This window comes from Acomys minous, assembly GCF_964271855.1.
Source record: "Acomys minous genome assembly, chromosome: 13".
NCBI lineage: Eukaryota > Metazoa > Chordata > Mammalia > Rodentia > Muridae > Acomys > Acomys minous.
Genome location: NC_140495.1, coordinates 14,583,673 through 14,604,764, shown reverse-complemented (window position 1 = coordinate 14,604,764; position 21,092 = coordinate 14,583,673). Strand labels below are relative to the sequence as shown.

Below are 21,092 nucleotides of genomic sequence, written 5' to 3'. Positions count from 1 at the left end.
GTCGCCTGACGAGTGGGCTTTCCCAGTTCAGAGAGGCAGTGACAAAACCATCACCACACTTCTTGGTTCTCCAAGATGGGTGCATGGCTGCAGTTAAATCTGCACTCAGTATAAACCTGAGGGCCCCAGCGATGCTGCTGCAGTTATGTGCCCTCGGGAGGGATCTCCTTTTATGTCTTTGTGGCCAGGCAGAGCAAGAGAGAAAATGCTCCCGTGTGGTCATTCAGCAAACCTGTCTCTGCTTACGCATAGTGAGATAGAGCATAAACGCTGCCGTGGCCGTTCAAGCTCCCTGGATGCCTGTTGAGTGCTGGGATGAGGGTCCTGACCATGCCGGCCCTCAGGCTGGACCTCATCTCTGAAGCTGCCTTTTGAGGAGTCTGAAGACTGGAGAGTTTGCCAGGACACGAACAAACAAACGCAAAAGGCAGAAGGAATCCATCACAGGCTGCAGGCTCTCTGGGTTGGTGTGCGCTGATGGTGAGCCTGTAGGCGAGTGCCTGCAGCTTTAAAGCCTTCCACATTTTCCCTGTATACAAACACTAGGCTACCCAAGGCCCTCTTTAAGGTGGACCTTACTGAGGCAAGCTCAGCTCAGATGGGAGCTCTTGGTGCGCTGCCCAGAAGTTGTTTCCTCCGGTGTGTCAGTACCCCGAGCTTTTCCCAGGTGCGGTACAACTGTTAAAGTTGGGCTCAGCTTAGGGGTTATTGGGGGGGCGCCACCTTAACCACAAGGCCGAGCTAGGCCGGGCCCCGCCTCGCGTGGAGCTGTTCAACTAGAGGAGGCGCTAGCCATAAGGGGGTTCAAGCACACTCCAGACCCCAGGAAGGGTCAAAATACCCCCGGGACATAAAAGCCCAGGCCTAAGCTCCGCCCACTACGGAGGGGCGTCCATGGGCGTGGCGCTCCTTCCCATAACCAGAGATCCGCTCTCAGTCCCGCAAGCCTCCCTTTCAGGCCGAAGCGTTCCCTTTAAGTCTGACCGGCAGCTCTCGCGGGATCCGACGCTTCGATTCTCGCGAGAGGGGCATTCAGCTCCCATTGGCTGTGAGGGTTGAATGTAAGATGGCGCCCAGGGAGCTGTGAGGAGAAAATCCTGTCGGTCTTGGAGCAGAGACGGCATAACCGGGGCCCCGGGCGGTGAAGCGGGGCCGGCGGGTCGAGCGGAGGCAGCGGCGGCGGTGACGTCGCCGGGTGAGGGCTCTGGTGGGGGCCCGGAATGCAGCAAGGCTGTGGGACTGGGGCAGAGCAGGCCCACCCCACACAACGGCGGGCGGGGGCGGGCGGGCCGCTGCCGCTGGGCCCAGGCGACCTCGGGGCGGCTTCGGAACGGAGAACGTCCCTCGGCTCGCGTGCCTCCGCCCCGCGGGTGGGGGAGGGGGCGAGCCCGGGACTCGGGTGGGCGCGGTGCACGAGCGCGCGCAGCGGCGGGCGCGCGCACGAGCTCGTTTTTTTATTTTATTTTTTTTTTGCGCGCGGTAACGCGCGCGCTGTGCGGTCCTCTCGTTGCGCGTAGCCGCCCGACGTGCGCGTTCCCGTTGGCTCTCAGCTGTGGCCCGTGGGCTAGAGCGGCTTCCGGGGGCGCGCGCGCGCCTTCCCCGCGACCCCCCAGTTTTGCGGCGCGCGCCCTGCTGTTGGTTGGTCGCGCTGTCCCGAGTGCGCGCAGGACGCCCCTTCTGCGCGGAGGGCCCGGCGGCCTGGCGGACGAGCGACCTGCTGCGTGGGGAAGGTTGAGGGTTGGGCCCCTCCTGCCCTGGTGACGTCCGGGGCAGCGGTGGCCTAGGTCTGCGGAGAAACCTAGCGGCTTTGCTGTCTGGCTTGCGGCTCCGCTCCTCTGGGAGGCGGACAAGATCGCTCGCACGACTAGCTGAAGAATGCTGATATTTAAGCCAGGCCCGTGTGCTGGGTGGGTGCTTGGGGAGGGTGCTACCCCGCTTCGGAAACCGAATAGGAATTGGCCAGAGAGGGCATTTGGGCCCCCCTTGGGTTTCCTCACCTTGTATTGGTGCTTTGTGCGGAGGAGAGGTGGTTATCATTACAAGGCCCTGGCTTTTCTTCCATTAGAAATCAATTCTTCCATAAGCGCAGTTGATACACGTCACCTCTGTGCGCTCCGGAAAGAGATCCTCTTATGTGTGTGGTAAACTCTCCCAGCTTTAAAATTACGCTTTAAAACCTTAAATGCTGCCGTTTCCCCCTCCCCACGTGAGTGGGAGGGGCTTGCTTTTCTGTTCTTAATAAGGGTTGATTCTTAACTTTGATAAACTTGATCAATGCTGTGCCTTTTTTCTTTGTGATTTCTAAAGTACCCAGCAGAAATTCCTAAAATCTGCTCGTGTTACTATAAAAACCAAGTGACTTAAGTCCTCAGCTTTTTTATTTATTTATTTTTTAAATTTTGTCCCAGTGCTGTGATCTGGTGTCAAGAAAATTTTAGGTTTGTGATGCAGAAATATGCAGCTCTTTTTTCTAAGACAAAACATCTGCTAGTTTATTTTATAGTTCTATTACATTAAGGTTAAAAAAAAACAAGCTAAAAGGAGTATTAGTTGCAAACAAATTTGATAGTAATGATTCTTTTAATATACTGTATTTTTTTAAGAACAAAGTTAAAACTTAAAAAGAGGCTGAGGATGGAAGGAACTTCTTTGTTCTATCTTCTTCAGAATGTTAGAAGTCTTAAGAACTCAGGACAAGCAGCAGACATACATGCAACATGGTGACTGGTGAGTTAAAATCATTCATATGCTGGACGTATGTGTGCAGTCCGTTACCCCCTACCCCCTTGGTAATACTGAAACTTTACAAATTCTGTCATTCATTCTTGGTGTCTGCCAGAAACCTCTAGCTACTAGAAAAACTGCAAGTGAGGAAAAGTGTGTTTGTAAGTCAGTGGACTGTGCAGGATTAAAATTGCAAAGCATCAACTGAGAACTGAAATGGCTTTTAAAAAGCCAAAACAGAAATGTCAGGTCAGGTCTATGGAGGGTGTTTATCAACTTACACCTTTTAAGCTTGCTTGTTCTGCATTACCTTCTTTTAAAACAAGCAAACAAGCCGGGCGTGGTGGCGCATGCCTGTAATCCCAGCACTCAGGAGGCAGAGGCAGGCGGATCACTGTGAGTTCGAGGCCAGCCTGGTCTGCAAAGTGAGTCCAGGACAGGCAAGGCTACACAGAGAAACCCTGTCTCCAGAAACCAAAAAAAAAAACCAACCAACCAAGCAAACAGTTACCTTCTTTTAAAACAAGCAAACAGCCGGGCGTGGTGGCACATGCCTTTAATCCCAGCACTTGGGAGGCAGAGGCAGGCAGATCTCTGTGAGTTCGAGGCCAGCCTGGTCTACAGAGTGAGTCCAGGACAGCCAAGGCTACACAGAAAAACCTTGTCTCCAAAAACCAAGCAAACAAAAACCCAACCCCCAAAACAACAACAAAACAAACAAACAAAACAAAACAAAACAAAAAAAGAACTAGTGTTTCCATTAACTGGTATTTACCTGGTAGGTAGGTTTTAGTTCTCTTGAGTTAAGCTTTTATATACTTCTTAAAGACCTAGCACAGTTCCATATCAAGAAGAAGCTCAAAGAATGGTTGAATTTTGTTGTGAATTTGAGTTATTTGGGAAAACAAAACAACACAAATCAAAACCCAGTTAGGGACTCTGGGTGTGGTTGTCTTTTTATAGCAGCTTCAAAATCAAGGCTGTCTTCCTGCAAGCTTGCGTGCTTTTAATGAGTAGCGGTTTGTACTCAGTGTACCAGGCCTCTTACCTGTGTGCTTTTTGAATGGCAGTGCTGTGAACATTGGCCTCAGAATGAGGTGTTACATGGACCTTACCTTGCCGCACTGCATTAGTTCAAGCCCTCCCTGAGCTTCACTAGTTTGCCTAGAGTATTTTATTGTGATTTCTGTTCTTGGTGGGGTTTGTGTTGTTGGGTTGTTTCTGTTTGGTGAGGGCATTGAACATAGAGTCTTGCATATGCTCTGCATGCACTTTACCACTAAACTACTCTGGCTCTGGGTTGTTGTGATTTGTTTTATTAAACTGACTTGGTAGCATGAAAAAACGTGTACAATTTTGTTTTCTTCAAATTGGAAAAGAAATTGTTCTTTGACTCACTTCAGGCTAAGGCACAGCTGTAGGTTGAGGGAATGTGTCAGAAAGCTGGTTTTCTCCTTGAGACAGGTTTTAGGCGTTCTGGGCTGGCCTGTTGCAGTGGAGCATGATCTCGAAACTTGTGATCCTCTTGCCTGTACCTCCCATGTGCTGGGGTTATATGTGTGCTGTCTGCACCAAGCCCATTCTCTGTGGGTTGGAGATCACCCCTGGGCTTTGTGCATGCTAGACCAGCGCACTAAACACCCTGCCTCAAGGCTGTGAAGTGTTTATGCACTATTTACAGCTCAGGTTGGTGTAACTACCTCTAAATGTTTATGCAGTTTACAGCTCGGGTTAGTGTAACTACCTCTAAGAAGTAGAATGCCATTGTCCCTCAACCCATCCCTCTTCCTGGCACGTTAGTTCTTGGAGACAACTCAATTATTTAGATTTGAATAATAATCTCAATCTCTCTCAATCTTCTCTCTTCTCTCTCTCTTGGATGTGTGAGTGTTTTATCGGCATATATGTCTTTGCACCAAGTGCATGCAGTGTCCTCAACCAGAAGAGGGCAAGGTGTTGAGTCCTCTGGGGCTGGAATTAGAGCCAGTTGTGAGCTGCTATTCCAGGGCCAGGAATCAAACCTAGGGCCTCTGGAAAGAGCAGCCAACGCGCTTAACTGCTTCTGAACCGTCTCTTCAGCTCCGTAGCTAGCTACCTTTGTGTTTCTGTCTGTCTGTCTTTCTTTCCTTTTTAACCCTTGTATTTCTAAGCACAGCTTTTGTTTTGAACTTCATGTGCATAACATGGGATCTCGCATTATGGTTATTGTCTTGAAGACAGGATCGCACTACGTATATCTTGCTGTTCTGGAACTTACCATGTAGACTTGGCTGGCCTAGAACTCTGAGACCCACCTGCCTCTGCCTCCTGAGCTTACTTTATTATTATGCTTTGCTTTTGTCATTGTTTTTATGTGTGCAGCTGTGGTAGTTGATAACCATTTCTGTATTGTATTGTTTTATTGATACTACATAACTTATGTTGGTAAACATCTAAATTGCTTCTGGTTTATAGAAGTGCTACTACGAACATTTGCACATATTTGGGTGTCATACACACTGGAGGTTAGGTAGGGTTGCTTGGTTTTTGGAAGGGCTGTTTTCAGCTTCACTAGTCAGTAGGTCGTTGTACCAACTTATAGCCTGTCAGTATTGGATAAGAATAGGGATTTTAAATTCTTGGTTGAAAGTGTGTGTTTAAAAATTGAACAATGAGGGCGCACACCTTTAATCCAGCACTCGGGAGGCAGAGGCAGGTGGATCTCTGTGAGTTCCAGGACCGCCTGGTCTACAAAGTGAGTCCAGGACAGCCAGGGCTAATACAGAGAGACCTTGTCTCGGGGGAAAATTGAACAATGTCCTGGCACAGTGGCACATGCTTGTATTCTCAACACTTGGGGGAGGCAGAGGCAGGCAGATCTCTGAGTTCAAGGTCTACAAAGTGAGACCAGGACAGTCAAGGTTACACAGAGAAACCCTGTCTTGAAAACTCAAAAAAAACAAAAAACACGATGAAATGCCTTTAAATCTGGGGCTTCTCAGTAAAGGATGAGTGGCCTCTAGCGATAGTTTCTTTTATAAACTTTGTAGTGTGTTAATATCTGTGAGAATAGAGCCAGATTTTCCATTCTGTTATTTGGTAATAACACCTCTTCTTTCTTAGAACAAAGGTGACTAACTTCTTAAAATTAGGATTGTTTTGTTTTGTTTCCCAAGACAGGGTCTCTATGTAGCCTTGGCTGTCCCAGACTCGGCCTGTAGACCATGCTGTCTTCCAACTCACAGAGATCCTCCTGCCTCTGCCTTCCGAGCGCTGGGATTAAAGGCGTGCACCACCATGCTCGGCTTGAAAATGCAACTTTTAAGGCCAGTGTGGTCTACAAAGTGAGTCCAGGACAGTCACGGCTACACAGAGAGACCCTGTCTTGAAAAAGAAGAAAGGAAAAAAGAAAATGCAACTTTTAAAGATGTGGCTAACCATTCTTAGGTTCTTTGAGAGAGGCAAGCAAGAGGCAGGACTGAGGCAATTCAGGCTGTGTGTGTTCTCTTAGAAATTCAAACCTCAGAACAACGTGGTTAGACAAGGTGGTGCGTTAGCTTGATTGTTTGTAGTCAGTCACAGATTGAACTTCTTGTTAGACACTTCCTCCTCTCTTACTGCTGTACTTGACTCGTCAGACAAACAAAAACAAACCCAAGGAGGCAGAAATGAATGAATGACTCAAGGAGGTCAGTACTTGGAATCATCTCTTACTACCTCAACGGAAAAAGAAATGAATTAGCGAAAGCACTCTTGGAAATGTTTTTTAAGTAAATTTTTTTCCACGAGTACCATTGTGTTCTAGTAATAAAATAGCTTGTGTGTTAAACTTGTGTCAGGCTTTGTGTTAATAATGAGGCAGGTAATTAGCATATAGAAAGTGCTTTGGATCTGTTAACTGACCTGGGTTGTCTTTAAGGTCCTGCAGAGCAGCTGTACATGATTGAGGTATTTATAAGCAAATGCTTCTGCACAGACTCTACCTGCTGTGGGCTCTACTGTGTTTTCTTTTTTCTTTCTTTTTTTCCTTCTTTTTATTTTTTATTTATTTATTTTGAGACAGGTTTCTCTGTGTAGCCTTAGCTGTCCTGGATGCACTTTGTAGACCAGGCTGGCTTTGAACGCACAGTGATCCACCTGCCTCGGCCTCCAGTGCTGCGATCAAAGGCATGCGCCACCATGCCTGGCATTGAGCAGCATCTTGGAGAATAATCGTGTACAATAAATCCTCTTTCTCACTGTCTTAGCTGGAAAAAAAAATCCTTCATTATTATGTAAATTTTTGGTGCTTGATGATTTTGTTAAAGAGTTGAAGATTTAAGATCTGAGCGTGGTTGTGCATGCCTGTCATCCCAGCACTCGGGAGGCAAGTGGATCATTGTGAGTTTGAGGCCAGCCTGATGGAGTACAGGACAGCTAAGATAACACAGAGAAACAGTTGAAGATTTTTAAGAGCAAGCGTACTATTCACAAAAAGAATTGTTTGTCTCACTGTTACAGTATAACCACTGCAAAAAAGGATGACTTATTAAGTATCTTTCTGTTCATGCAACTTGTGGAAAATATAGTAGGCCATCATACAGAAGGAAACTTAAATTTGTCAGCTAATTGTTAGTGTTCTGATTTGAATTTTGTTTTCTTTTTGGTTTTGTGAGACAGAGTTTCTCTGTGTAGCCCTTGCTGTCCTGAACTCACTTTGTATACCATATACCAGGCTGGTCTTGAACTCACAGAGATCTGCCTGCCTCTGCCTCCCGAGTGCTGGGATTCTAGGTGTCTAATACCACACCTGGCAGTGTTCCGTTTTTTTCCCCCTAATAAGTAAAATTGTGTGTTACCTTTTGTTGGTTTTGTTTTGTTTTGTTTTGTTTTTTTTGAGGCAGGGTTTCTCCCTGGCTATCCTGGACTCAACTCATGTTGTAGACCAGACTGGCCTTGAACTCACAGCAATCTGCCTCCTGAGTGCTGTGATTAACAGGCGTGCACTACCATGCCCGGCTAGTGCTCTGAAATTTTTTCAACTGTTTTGTATTTCTAATAAGTAAAATTGTGTGCGCTATCCTTTTGTTGTTGTGGTGGTGGTGGTTTGTTTGTTTGTTTGTTGTTTGATTTTTGGTTGTTTATTTATTTATTTTTTGTTTTGTTTTTGTCACCTGGGCCGTCCTAGGCTCACTCTGTAGGGTAGCTCTGCCTGACTCACCTTTTTCTTTTTTCTTTTCTTCTTTACATCTAAAGTATGCTCTGTGTCATGAAATATTTTCAAGATTATATGTGGCATTGAGGCAAGAAACACCTCCCTCATATCATTTCTGACATGCTTTTTTTGGTAGCTTAATTAAAAAAGAATTTTTTTTGTTTTTTGAGCCAGGCTCGCTATATTGTCCAGGTTAACACATTTTCCATAAATAATTGTGGTTATATAGGTGACATCTTTTGTTATTTGTTCTGGTTTGGGGGGGGGGGGGCCTGTCCTGGAATAACTCTCTTTGTAGCCCAGGCTGGCCTTGAACTTAGAGACATCCAACTGCCACTGCCTCTGCCTCCAGAGTGCTGGGATTAAAGGTTTGCACCACAACCACAGCTTGGTTTTGTTGTGTATCTTTAGGCTTCATCTCTCTATGTAGTCTTGGCTGCCCTGAAACTCCATGAATAAACGAGGCTGGCCTTGAATTTACAGAGATCCTCCTGTTTCTACCTCCCGAGTGCTGAGATCAAAGGTGGGCACCACTAAACCTGGCTCACAATATTGTTTTAAAATACACCTAGGAGCTAAGGCTGTATCAGTGGTAGAGTACCTGCTTAGTATGTTCAGGGCTTTGGGTTTGATTCCCACCCCCACTAAAAACAGAGAAAGACAGGTAAATCTGAACTTAACGATAGAGAAAGCCTTTATATAGCAAGCTGGGCATGATGGCACAGGCCTTTAATCCCAGCACTCCCAGCATTTAGGAGTCAGGGGCAGGCGGATCTCTGAGTTCTCATGGCCAGACTGTTTTACATAGTGAGTTCCAGGTCAGCTAGAACTCCTTGTCTTGTCTCAAAAGACAAATGTGTATGTGCATGAAATGAACTCTGGGAAAAGTTTGCTTATAATGTTTTTTTGTTTTCCAAAGCACCCTTTATGTGTCAGGTTGAAGCTACCTTGATATGGGATATTGTCGCGTGATGGATGATTTCAAGTTTGCATTGGCTTGGAAATACTGAATTTCTATTGTTGCTGCTACTGCTCTTATTCTCTTCCTCTTTAAATTATGGCCCAGATGTGGTGTGTGTTTAATCCCAACGCATGGAACCAAGAGATAGATGGGTCTCCAGCTTTCTCTACATAGTTTGAAGCCAGCTGAGGCTACATAGTGGGACCTTGTCTCAACTTCAGGTGCCCACATTAACAGAAGAGGGCAGTAGGTCCCCTGGAACTGGAGTTAGGTTGGTTGTAAGTCACCTGACAAAGGTGCTGGAAATTGAACACAGGTCCTCTGTTAACTGCCATCTCTCCAGTTCATTCTTGTTGTATATTTGTAGAGAAAAGTATTCACAGTGTATGCATTATTATAAAGAGTTGTCATTGGATTGTTCTGTTTGAAAGCACCCAAAATATAATTTGTATACTATACTTATATAGCACCCTACAGAAATGTTAACAGTGTAACAATGTCAGTAAATTAATATTGAGAAGACCATCTGCTTTTCTTTGGTTTCACTGTTGGCCCTGGATATGTAGGGTGTTTTGTTTTGTTTTCCCTTTTTTGAGACAGGGTTTCTCTGTGTAGCCTTAACTGTCCTAGACTCACTTTGTAGACCAGGCTGGCCTCAAACTCACAGCGGTCTGCCTGCCTCTGCCTCCCCAGTGCTGGGATTAAAGCTGTGCACCACCACACCTGGCCTAGATTTAAAAAAAAAAAGATTTATTTATTATTTGTATAGTAAGTATTCTGCCTGCATGTGTGCCTGCATGCCAGAAGAGGGAACCAGATCTCACTATAGATGGTTGTGAGCCACCATGTGTTGCTGGGAATTGAACTCAGGACCTTTGGAAGAACAGACAGTTTTTGTTGTTTTGTTTTGTTTTTCCGAGTCAGTGTTTCTCTGTGTAATACTTCTGGCTGTCCTGGTACTCTCTTTGTAGACCAGGCTGGCCTCGAACTAATAGAGATCCGCCTCTGTCTGCCTCTGAGTATTTTTAATCTCTGAGCCATTCTCCAGCCCCAGTATGTAGTACACATCCCAAGATGTGTAGTAGCAATTAATTTGAGGAAGGTAGTACATTTCCTTTTGTTTTCTTTGTTTGGTTTTTCAAGACAGGGTTTCTTGAGAGATCCACTGCCTCTGCCTCCCAAAATGTTGGGGTTACAGGCATGCGCCACCAGGCCTGGCTAATTAAAAAAAAAAAACTTTGTTAAGTTGGGCAGAGTGGCTACACACATCTTTAATCCCAGCACATGGGAGGTAGAGGCAGATGGATCTCTGAGGCCATCCAGGTCTACAGGGCAAGTCTTAGCACAGCCAGGGCTACAGAGAACCACATCTTGGGGAGGAAAAAAAAATGTTTGTTTTTTTTTTTCAAAATTGTGTGTGTGTGTGTCTGCCAGTGAATGGAGGGCAGAAGAAAGCATCAAATCCCAGGAAGCTGGAGTTGTGAGCTGCCTGATGTGGGTGTTGGAATTTGAACCTGCATCCTATGGAAGAACAGTAAATGCTCTTAACCACTTAGCCATCTTTCCAGCCCTGAAAGAAAGAATCCTAATTAATTCTTTCTTTTCTTTTTCCCTTTGGTTTTTGAGACAAGGTTTCTCTGTGTAGCCTTGGCTGTCCTAGACTTCTTTTGTAGACCAGGCTGGCAGTGAACTCACAGCGATCCACCTGCCACTGCCTCTCGAGTGCTGGGATTAAAGGCCTTAATTCTTGTTGAAAGTAAATAAGTACCTTTCATATGTGAAATTTAGAGAAGAATGAGCCACAGTTGTACCCAGTTTTGTCTGTTAGGAGTTTTAGAGTCATGGAAGAAAGCAGGTGGTTAACTGCAAACCTGAAATCTGTAGCATAAGGTAGAATTGTCTCAGGAGTGAACGTGCTTATTGCCTGGTACCTCAGAGGAGCAAATCACTTTCCCAGAAATTTGAGATGAACTTGAGAGCCCTTTTTGGCAAGAAGCTTCCCTTTGTTTGTGTTACTCTGTCATCTGTGGCTGCTTTCTGCTGCCTAAAACAGGATATTGCAAAGCAATGTTGACGGACGACTTAGTGTCTGTAGGTCATTGTGCTTTTTGTTGTCATTGGCTTGTTTTTAAACTTTTTTACATTTATTGATTATTTACTGCATGCGCGCGTGCCAGGACATGTGTGTGGAGGTCAGGAAACAACTTGTGGGAGTTGGTTCCTTTCTTCTATCATATATGTCATGGGGATTGAATTCAAATCATGGGTCTTTTTTAAAAAATTACTATTTATACAGTGTTCTGCCTGCATGTGTGCCTACACGCCAGAAGAGGACCCCAGATCTCATTATAGATGGTTGTGAACCACCAGGCGGTTGCTGGAAACTGAACTCAGGCCCTCTGGAAAAGCAGGCAGTGCTCTTAACCTCTAAGCAATCTCTCCAGCCCTATTCCCAACTCTTTTTTTGAGACAGGGATTCTCTGTGTAACCTTGGCTCTTTTGACTTGCTTTGTAGACCAGGCTGGCCTCTAACTCACAGACATCTGCCTGCCTTTGCTTGGAATACAGGCATGCTCCACTGGTCCTGGCTCCCTTATCCCCAACTCTTTAATTTTTTTGGTTTTTCGAGACAGGGTTTTTCTGTGTAGCCTTGGCTGTGCTGGACTCACTTTGTACACCAGGCTGGCCTTGAACTCAGAGCAGTCGAGTGCTGGGATTAACGGCATGTGCCACCATGTCTGGCCCCTGTCCCCAACTCTTTTTGTGTTTTGAGGCAAGGTCAAACGATGTAGCCCAACCTGGTCTTAAACTCACATCTTCCTGATTTGGCCTCCTGAGGAATTAATTACTGGGCCCAGATCATTTTTGCTATAGATACTTGATGAGAAAATGGGCAAAATTGGTTCCTGAATTTTAGTAGTGACTTAGTTATTTAAGGTGTACTGTTCGATTTCTTCTGATTTATTTGGGTTTTTCAAGGCAGAGTTTCTCTGTGTAACAGTCCTGGCTGTCCTAGACTCACTTTGTAGACCAGGCTGGCCTTGAGCTCACAGAGATCCACTTGCCTCTGCCTCCTGAGTGCTGGGATTTGAGGTATGCACCACCATGCCCAGCTCAATTTTTATTTTTTTGTGGATATGAGTATTTTGTACCCATGTTCCACCATATCTATATGTATCATGGACAAGCCTGGTGCCACAACGGCCAGAAGAGATTGTCAGATCCACTGGAATTGGACTTAGAGGTGCTTGTGAGCTGCCATGTAGATGTTGGGTATCAAACCCAGGTCCTCTGCGAGACTAGCCAGGGCTCTTAACCACTCAGCCATCTCTATAGCACCACTGCCTGTTTCTCAAGTATTTTCAAGCAGTGTACACACACACATTCTTTCTCATGTTAACGCTGGGTTAAGTGCTGTTTTATTCCTGTTTAACAGAAGGGAAAAAATGAAGTAATCTAGTTTGCCTAAAGTTGACAAGTTGATGTTATAGTCCAATTTGAAATCAAGCAGTATGATTCTAGAGACTATGTTTTTAGCCAAGCTGCAAAAGAATGTGAGCAGCGTAGGGTAAAATGAGATTGTTGGTCTTCTTCTCTTACCCCCCTCTTGTTCCTTTGCTCTTTTTTTTTTTTTTTTAAGATTTATTTATTATGTATACAGTGCCCTGCCTGCATGCACTCCTGCAGGCCAGAAGAGGTTGCCATATCACATTACAGATGGTTGTGAGCCACCATGTGGTTGCTGGGAATTGAACTCATGACCTCCGGAAGAGCAGCCAGTGCTCTTAACCGCTGAGCCATCTCTCCAGCCCCCTTTGCTCTTTTCTTAATGGTGTCTCTATATGTAGCATGTAGTTCACTGCTTCTGACTTGGGATTCTCTTGCCTCAGCCTACCAAGTACTAGGATTACAAGGAGAAGAAGGAGTGTACAACTAAGTCTAGCACAGTTTTCATGCTTTTGATGGGAAATAAAAATCATGCTCTCCGTCTCTTGGTTCTTACTAAATGGCTTATATAAACGACTCTGTACTGTAGGACATGCCTAGTAGTGGATATAAAGTATGTCAGTGGGGGCCATATGGCCAGCCAGAATTACATCGTGACACCTGTCTCAAAAAAACCTGCCAAACTAAAGGATGTCAGAAGGTAGGAATCTGCTCCTAGCTCCGTGTTTGGTAGACTTTTCTGTGATGGTAAGAGAATACTTTTTATTTATTTTGAGGCAGTGTCTCGCTCTGTAGCCCTGACTGGCCTGTAATTTACTATGTAGGCCAGGTTGGTCTCAGACTTAACTATCCGCTGTATCTGCCTCCCAGGTGCTGAGAATAAAAGTGTGTGCCACCAGGTGTGGGAGTGGTTTTGCATGCAATGTTACTGTTTAATGCTTGACTCTAGAGAGAAGGTAAGACTGGCCTGGTGCTAGAGAATGTGACTGCAGCCTATTCTATCCATACTTGAATATGATCCGGTTTTGTTTCAGTATGATAGTTTGGTTTAAGAAATGTTGAAGACCCGAGCAGTGGTGATACACACCTTTAAAGCCAGCTCTCAGGACACAAAGGGGGGTGGATCTCTGTGAGTTTGAGGACAGCCAAGGCTACACAAAGAAACTGTCTTGGAAAACCAAAAGAAAAAAAAAAGTGTTGAAGGAAAATGGGCATGTTATACTGAGTTCCAGCTGTAATCCCAGCACTCGCGAGGCTGGAGAAGGAGGGTTACCTTCAGTTCAAAGGAAGGAGAGAACGAACTGTACAAAGTTGTCATGGCATGTGTGCCCATGTATGATCTTGTACACACACAAAACCTGAAAAACAAAAATACCTCACAGAGCTGGGCACAGCACTCTCAAGGCAGATGCAGGTGAGTGTGGGTTTCAGGCCAGCCTGGTCAACACAGAAAATTGTAGGTTCATAGTGATACCCTATTTAAAAAAGAAAAACAAAGCAAAGCTGGGTGCAGTAGCACACGCCTGTAATCCTAGCACTCTGGGAGGCAGAGGCAGGCGGATTGCTGTGAGTTCAAGGCCAGCCTGGTCTACAAAGTGAGTCCAGGACAGCCAAGGCTACACAGAGGAAAACTTGTCTCGAAAAAGAAAAAAAAAACCAGTTTATTTTGGGGAAAACAGAAAAGTATAACAAAACTTTGCATAGGAATGTATAATATTCCATTCTCTTTGTCATTGTATCTGTGTATTTCAAGATACACAAACAATAGGGTTGGTAAGGTGCCTCAGTGTGTAAAGCCACCCGTTGCCAAGCCTTATGATCTGAGTTTTATCCCTGAGACCCACATGGTGGAAAGAGAGAACCAACTCAAATGTGTTGTCCTCTGACTTCCACACGCATGCCTTGGCATGTGCATGCTTCACCCCAGTAAATTAATATAAAAAGTAACAAAAACAGTATGCTAACAGTAGCAAAATATTGACTATCCATTTTAATTTTAGGAACCCTGAGGACTCTGCAATATGAATAATTCTCTGGAGAACACAATCTCGTTTGAAGAGTACATCCGAGTGAAGGCGAGGTCTGTCCCGCAACACAGGATGAAGGAATTTCTGGACTCCCTGGCTTCTAAGGGACCAGAAGCTCTTCAGGAGTTCCAGCAGACTGCTACCACCACCATGGTGTACCAGCCGGGCGGGAGCTGCATCTACACAGACAGCACTGAAGTGGCGGGGTCTTTGCTTGAACTTGCTTGTCCAGTCACAACCAGTGTTCAACCACAAACTCAACAAGAACAGCAGATCCAGGTTCAGCAGCCGCAGCAGGTTCAGGTAAGAGGAAATATTTAGTTGGAGCCTGCTAACAAACTTATATTTTTTCTCACAGTTAAGGTTAGTTACAACACACCTATACATATGTTAGAAATATTAGAGGTTATTTTACTTACCAAGTAGGGAATCTTTCATGTTTAATGTAGACCTATATAGTGGGACTTTCTCAGACTCACCAGCCAGCAGTCTAAATAATGACACAGAGACTTAGTAATATTTTAAAGCTTAATAAGTATTTTAGCTGGGCAGACTCTCAGCTAGCTAACCTAACTTAACTGTTCAAGTCCACAACTGCCCTGTGGCTAGCTCTCTACCTTTCTGCTCAGCCCTCTGTGTCTGTTCTTTCCCTGTCCCTGGCAAATCTCCCACCTCTGATCTTCTCCCATCGTCTCTTTCTCTATCTAGAAGTTCTGCCTTCCCCTTTTCCCCAGCTATTGGCTGTCAGCTCTTTACTAAAGCCAATCAGATGCAATTCTAGATTGCCTTAGACAGGTGAAGCAGAAACAGATATGTGCAAAATATGAGACCAATGATGGGCCATAGCTGTCTGCCCACAGAAGTAGCAATTGATATACAGTGCACCCCAAAAGACTGACAATATCTTTAGCTGGCGTAAACTATAAAGACTGCAGATACTAGTCGGGTGGTGGTGGTACACACCTTTAATCCTAGCAGAGGCAGGTGGATCTCTTGAGTTCAAGGCCAGTCTGGTCTATTAAGAGAGTCTAGGACAGTCAAGGCTACATAGAGTAATCCTGTCACTAAAAACCATAGAGAAAGAAACACACGCACACACACACGCACACACACACACGCGCGCGCTCGCATAGGTACTTAGTGTTTTCTTTAGAGAGCTTGAACAGTACACAAAAGTAAAGGCCTTTGAATGTGACAGCTTCATGCGACTAAGCCTTTCCTTCTTTCTCTGACAATCTTGAGCAGAAAGCATAGAAAACCTAGTTTTGGCATATTATGAAAAGTGTGGAATTTGAAACTTACTTTAAAATTAAAATCAGTTTATAGGTCTCGAATCTCTCTGATCATCTGTAGAACTGTAGATTGGTGTTTTCTACCTGTTAGTGTCAGATGATGCCAACTGCATTAAGATGACTTAGAATGGAGGAGGGACTAAGTTGTCTTTTAAGGATCTTTAAACAAAGCCATAGTCTCCTCCACGTAATCGTCTTGTCTTTGTACTGTGGTTGGGTTTCATTTTACTTTGCATGCTCTTTACACCAGATGATGGGATGGATGAGAAACATAATGGAGCAGCAGAAATGTGTCCTAGATAGACAGTTTGGTGTGTAAACGTAAGGAAAATACTATGAGAAATTGGGCTCTGAAACAAGAGGTTGGTTATAAATTTGCTTAATATCTTAGTTATTAACATGACCTTATTTTTTTTCTTTCTTTTTTTTTTTTTAGTTTCAATTTTTTTATCTGTCAGAAATGGAAAAATACCAATGAAGTGAGACTGAGATGATCAAGAAAATTGTGCTCTAGTTACTTACAACTTCTTACTTACTAAGGTTCAAGAGGTTGAGATTTTAGGGGTGACAGACTTTTCTTTGAAACTATGTGATATTCAGGACAATTCATTAGTATCACCTTTAACATCTTTTTTCATAAAGCTCATGTTTATAAAAGAAGAGGTAGTGCTGGGTGCTGGTAGCGCGTGCCATTAATCTCAACACTTGGAAGGTAGAAGCAGGAGGGTCTCTGAGTTCTGAGTTGTGAGGCCAGCCTGGAACAAACAGAACAAATTCAGGACAGCTACACAGAGGAACCCTGTCTTCAAAAGAAGAGGGAGGAATATGATAATTGATAGGACCCTGAGAACACACTCTTCCCCCAGTCTTTATATTTTACTTATTTTGAGACAGGATTTCATACTGCGTTCCGTGTTGGGCTGGCTACCTTCAAACTCAAAACATGCTCCTGCTTCAGCTTCCTTAGTGCCTGGCATTACAGGTGCATTACCAAGCCCAACTACACTTTCCTCATTAGTGATTGTAAAGAGTAAGAAAATTCCTCACTGGGCTGGCGAGATGGCTCAGTGGTTAAGAGCTCTGTCTGCTCTTCCAGAGGACCCAGGTTCAAATCCCAGCACCCACATGGCAGCTCACAAATGTCTATAACTCTATCCAGTTCCAGAAGATCCAACACTCTCACACAGACATACATGCAGGCAAAATACCAATGCACATAAAATAAAATAAAGAATAAAAAAAAAAATTCCTCACAATACTAGGGGAGAAGAAGAGCTTCAAAACCCATTAAGTGTGGCTGGTGAGGTGGCTCAGCAGGTAAAGTGCCTGTAGTGTATATAGTGGCTGAGCTCCATCACTAGAATCCATAGAAAGATGAAAGAAGAGAATTCGTTCCCCAAAGTTGTCTTCTTGACTTCACATGCATTGTGACACGTGTGCACCCACATATTACACAAACACACATGCAATAACAAACATATCTTAAAACCTCACTAAATTTAACCAGGTGTAACTCAAGTGTAGTTTGTTCACTCTGAAGGCTGAGGAAGGCTAAGGCTACAAAGTAAAATCCTGTCAGGAAGCAAACAAAAGCAAACCACTAAGTCTTCTGGCCATGCAGGCTCTTGGAAGGAGGAAATAGGAAGATGGTGATTCCTGGGTCTGTCTTGACCGTGATCTGAGAAATTCCAAAAAACATAGGTACAGAATAAGGTGACAAGAGGATGTTACATTGGGAGAGAGCTGATGGAGGATGGAACATTTCTCTGAGTTGACTAAGATGAGATCTAAAAGCCACTCCACTGCCACAGACATGAAGGTTGGGAGTTGACCAGGCAGTCTAAGGCATGCATAGAACAATCGCTCCTCAGAAGCCGTAGGCATTAGTTTTGGGAAGGAATCCTTGCAAGTTCATATAAAATGGCATATTAGTTGCATGTAAACCTACACATATATTCCTGCATCCTTTTTATTTTGGTTTATCCTTTTTTTTTGGTGGTGGTGGGGATGGGGGTGGTTGGTTCCTGGACTGGCTTTGTAGACCAGGCTGGCTTCAAACTCACGGATAGCTGCCTGCCTCTGCCTCCCGAGTGCTGGGATTAAAGGTGCGCACCACCACAGCCAGCTTTCTTGTCTTCTTTAGACCTTGTTGTCTAGGTTAAGTATATTATCCAAATGGTACTTATGTGTATGAGGTATACTTGTGCATGTACCCGTGGAGGGCAGAGGTTGGTGGTTGCGTACCATTTACCGACTCTTTCTCTTCCTCTCTGTGATACTCACTCTCATTGAATCAGCGAGACCCTGGGATGCCTTGTTATGGCCTTCCTGTTAAAATTACACACCATGCCATGCTTTTACATAAATGCTAGAATTCTGAACGCAGGTTTTCATGCTTGCACAAGAAGTACTTTGCCCACTGATTCATCTCCCCTGTCCCTCTAATACATTCTGAATAGCTGTTATTTTGCGCTGAGGGAGTATAGTTACAGGTTTTTTTGTTTGTTTTGTTTTTTTGAGACATAGAGACCCTTTCTCAAAAAAAAAATATATTAACAGCTAATGCTGCGCCTATATTTATTATTTTTCTGCTGTACATTGAGTGTAGTACCCATGCAGCTTAGAAAGCACTATAAAAGCTAAAATAGATCCCTAACCATTCTTTTCTGTTTTTTCCAGACAGGGTTTATCTGTATAGCTTTGTCTGTCCTAGAACTCACTCTGTAGGCCAGCCTGGCCTTGAACTCAAAGAGATCCTCCTGTCTCCGCCTCCTGAGTGCTGGGATTGCTGGCATCCCTGGTTCGTTTTTACTTTTTAAATTGAGAGAAATTGTCGCTAAGTTGCCTGACTTGGTCTTAAACTCCTGTAGGTCAAATTGGATAGATCTGCTTACCTTAGGTTCCCCAGTAGCTGATTACAGACCTGTGCTAAAATACAAGTTTAGGGACTGGTGTCCTACTTCCAGATGTGTGCTATGGCATTCAGCCACCTCCCCTCCCTACACATTATGGTTCAGGAATTTAATTTTTGTAAAAATTGAAACTATATGTAAATACTTGTAAACATTTTATTTAGTTTTTCTTGTTGTTGTTGTTTTTCGACACATGGCTTATCTGTATAACAGCTCTGGCTTTCCTGGAACTCACTCTGTAGACGAGGCTGGCCTCGTACCCACAGAGATCGCCTGTCTCTGCCTCCTGAGTACTGGGATTAAATGCATGCACCAACACTGCCTGGCTTTTATTTAGTTTTATTTCTGAATGATATTAGACTTAAACAATTATTGTATACATGCTAATTTCTACTTTTTTAGTGGTGATGATGTTTATTGAGATAAGATTTCTCTATATGTCCCAACCAGGCTGACATTTTTTGTTTGTTTGTTTTTAAAGATTTGTTTATTATTATTATATATAGAGCGCTCTGCCTGTGTGTATGCCGGCACACTAGAAGAGGGCATCAGATCACATTATAGATGGTTGTGAGCCACCATGTGGTTGCTGAGGCTTGAACTCAGGACCACCGGGAGAGCAGTCAGTGCTCTTAACCTCTGAGCCATCTCTTCAGCCCTTTTTGTTTGTTTTTTGTCTTTTGTTTTTCTGAGACAAGGTTTCTCTGTGTAGCCTTGGCTGTTCTAGACTTGCTTTGTAGACGAGGCAGGCCTCGAACTCACAGTGATCTGCCTGCCTCTACTTCCCCAGTGCTGGGATTAAAGACATGTGCCACCACACCCAGCTGTAAATATATTTTGAGTCTCATGAATCATTATTCTGGGAGTTTGGGACTGAGAGGAAAACTCCCACAACAAAACGTGCGTGTGTGCATGCGCGTGTGTGTGGATTTGGTGGGTATAGCCCATGTTGGAGGTAGAGTCAGTGTTAAAGGCTTGCCCTGCATTCCTCTTACTGCTAACAACATACCAGGAAAGAAGAGGAGGAAAACATACAGAGACAGAAAAGGGAAACTTTAAATGTATAGATTCTGAAGCTAAAATAGCAAGTGGACCATATTCTGACAATGTTTGCACTCAACGCTGTTCTGACTCAAACCTGCCCTCCTTACCCCTTTTGTGAAGGAGTGAGAATGTATTACATGTGCTGGGTAAATACTTCTCAGCTCCATCTATGTCTGGAGCTCACTGTGTGCCTTGCTAAGACCAACTCTGAACACAGATCAGTAGGATATGTGAAAGAAATTGTTTTCAAGGAGTCCTAAAAACCATGCCTAGTTTTTGCCATGCAGAATTCTATATTTATTTTGTTTTAGGTTTTCTGTTTGTTTTTTCAAGACAGGGTTTCTCTGGGTAGTCCTGATTGTCCTGGATCTCATGCTGTAGACCAGGCTGGCCTTAAATTTAGAACTCAGATTCACCTGTCTCTGCCTCCCAAGTGCTTGGACTAAAGGCACACACCACTACAGCTTGGTTCAGAATGCTATTTTTTATTACTCTGTGTGTGTGTGTGTGTGTGTGTGTGTGTGTGTGTGTGCGCGCGCGCGCGCGAAAAGATACTTAGGCAACAAGAACCTTTGACAAATGACCCATCCTGCTAACCTTTTGTTTGTTCTTGGAAACTTATTTTTAGTGAGTTATGGATGTTTTCCCTACATTTACATCTGTGTATCATATTTATGCCTGGTGCCTTTGAATGTCCAAGAGAGCACTGGAATCCCTAGACCAGGATTTCAAGATAGTTGTTAGTCACCATGTAGGTCCTGGGACTAGAACTTGGGTTATCTGTAAGAACAGCCAGTGGAGCCAGGCAGTGGTGGCGCACGCCTTCAATCCTAGCACTTGGGGGGCAGAGGCAGGCGAATTGGTGTGAGTTCGAGGCCAGCTTGGTCTACAGAGTGAGTTCCAGGACAGCCAGAGCTGTTAACACAGAGAAACCCTGTCTCGAAACACCAAAATAAATAAATAAGAACAGCCAGTATTCTTAACTACTGAGCTGTCTCTTTAGGCTTATGAAAAGTTTTAATTTATATGGTTTGACACTTTTATTTTACATGTATAGGTGTTTTGCCTGCGTGTATGTCCATGTACCATGGTGTTCTTGGAGTACAGAAGAGGCTATCATATCTCCTGGAACTGGAGATGTGGGTGCTAAAAATCAAACCCAGATCCTGGAAGAGCAGCCACTGCTTTTAGCTACTGAACCAGTACTCAAACCCTAATAAAAAATGTAAACACTAACTTAAGCATGTGCTCATACAACTCTACTGATGTGCAAAAAACGAAAGGGGCACGTTTTCAAAGAAAAGTTAAAAATGAACAAAGTTGTAAGATTTTGCTCTTGGACCCATTAATCGTCTTGTCCGCGACAGTCGTCTCATTGTAAATCCACTGTGATGCTGAAGAGCTTTTCTTACGGTCTGAGGCATTGTGACTGTAGAAACCTTGACTGAGGCCGTGCTCTTTGCTCACATTACATAAGGTCTACCTGAACTGTTTTTTGGGGAGCTGGGTTTT

The 21,092-nt window shown here is 44.3% G+C and overlaps 1 protein-coding gene across 6 annotated transcripts in view; it reads left to right on the top strand.

The window, feature by feature from the left end:
* Positions 1-62: 62 nt before the first annotated feature.
* Positions 63-21,092, top strand: part of QRICH1 (glutamine rich 1) — a 44,517-nt gene continuing 23,487 nt past the window's right edge. Inside the window, exons 1-3 of one of the 6 annotated variants that reach the window (XM_084752649.1) lie at positions 63-1,195; positions 2,668-2,727; positions 14,306-14,635. In XM_084752649.1, the coding sequence (XP_084608775.1) occupies positions 14,327-14,635 (309 nt within the window). In that variant the 5' untranslated portion in view covers positions 63-1,195; positions 2,668-2,727; positions 14,306-14,326. Of the gene's footprint in view, positions 1,196-1,529; positions 1,908-2,603; positions 2,728-14,305; positions 14,636-21,092 lie in introns of those variants that run through there. The other 5 variants (XM_084752651.1, XM_084752650.1, XM_084752652.1 and 2 more) reach the window with 5 other exon arrangements.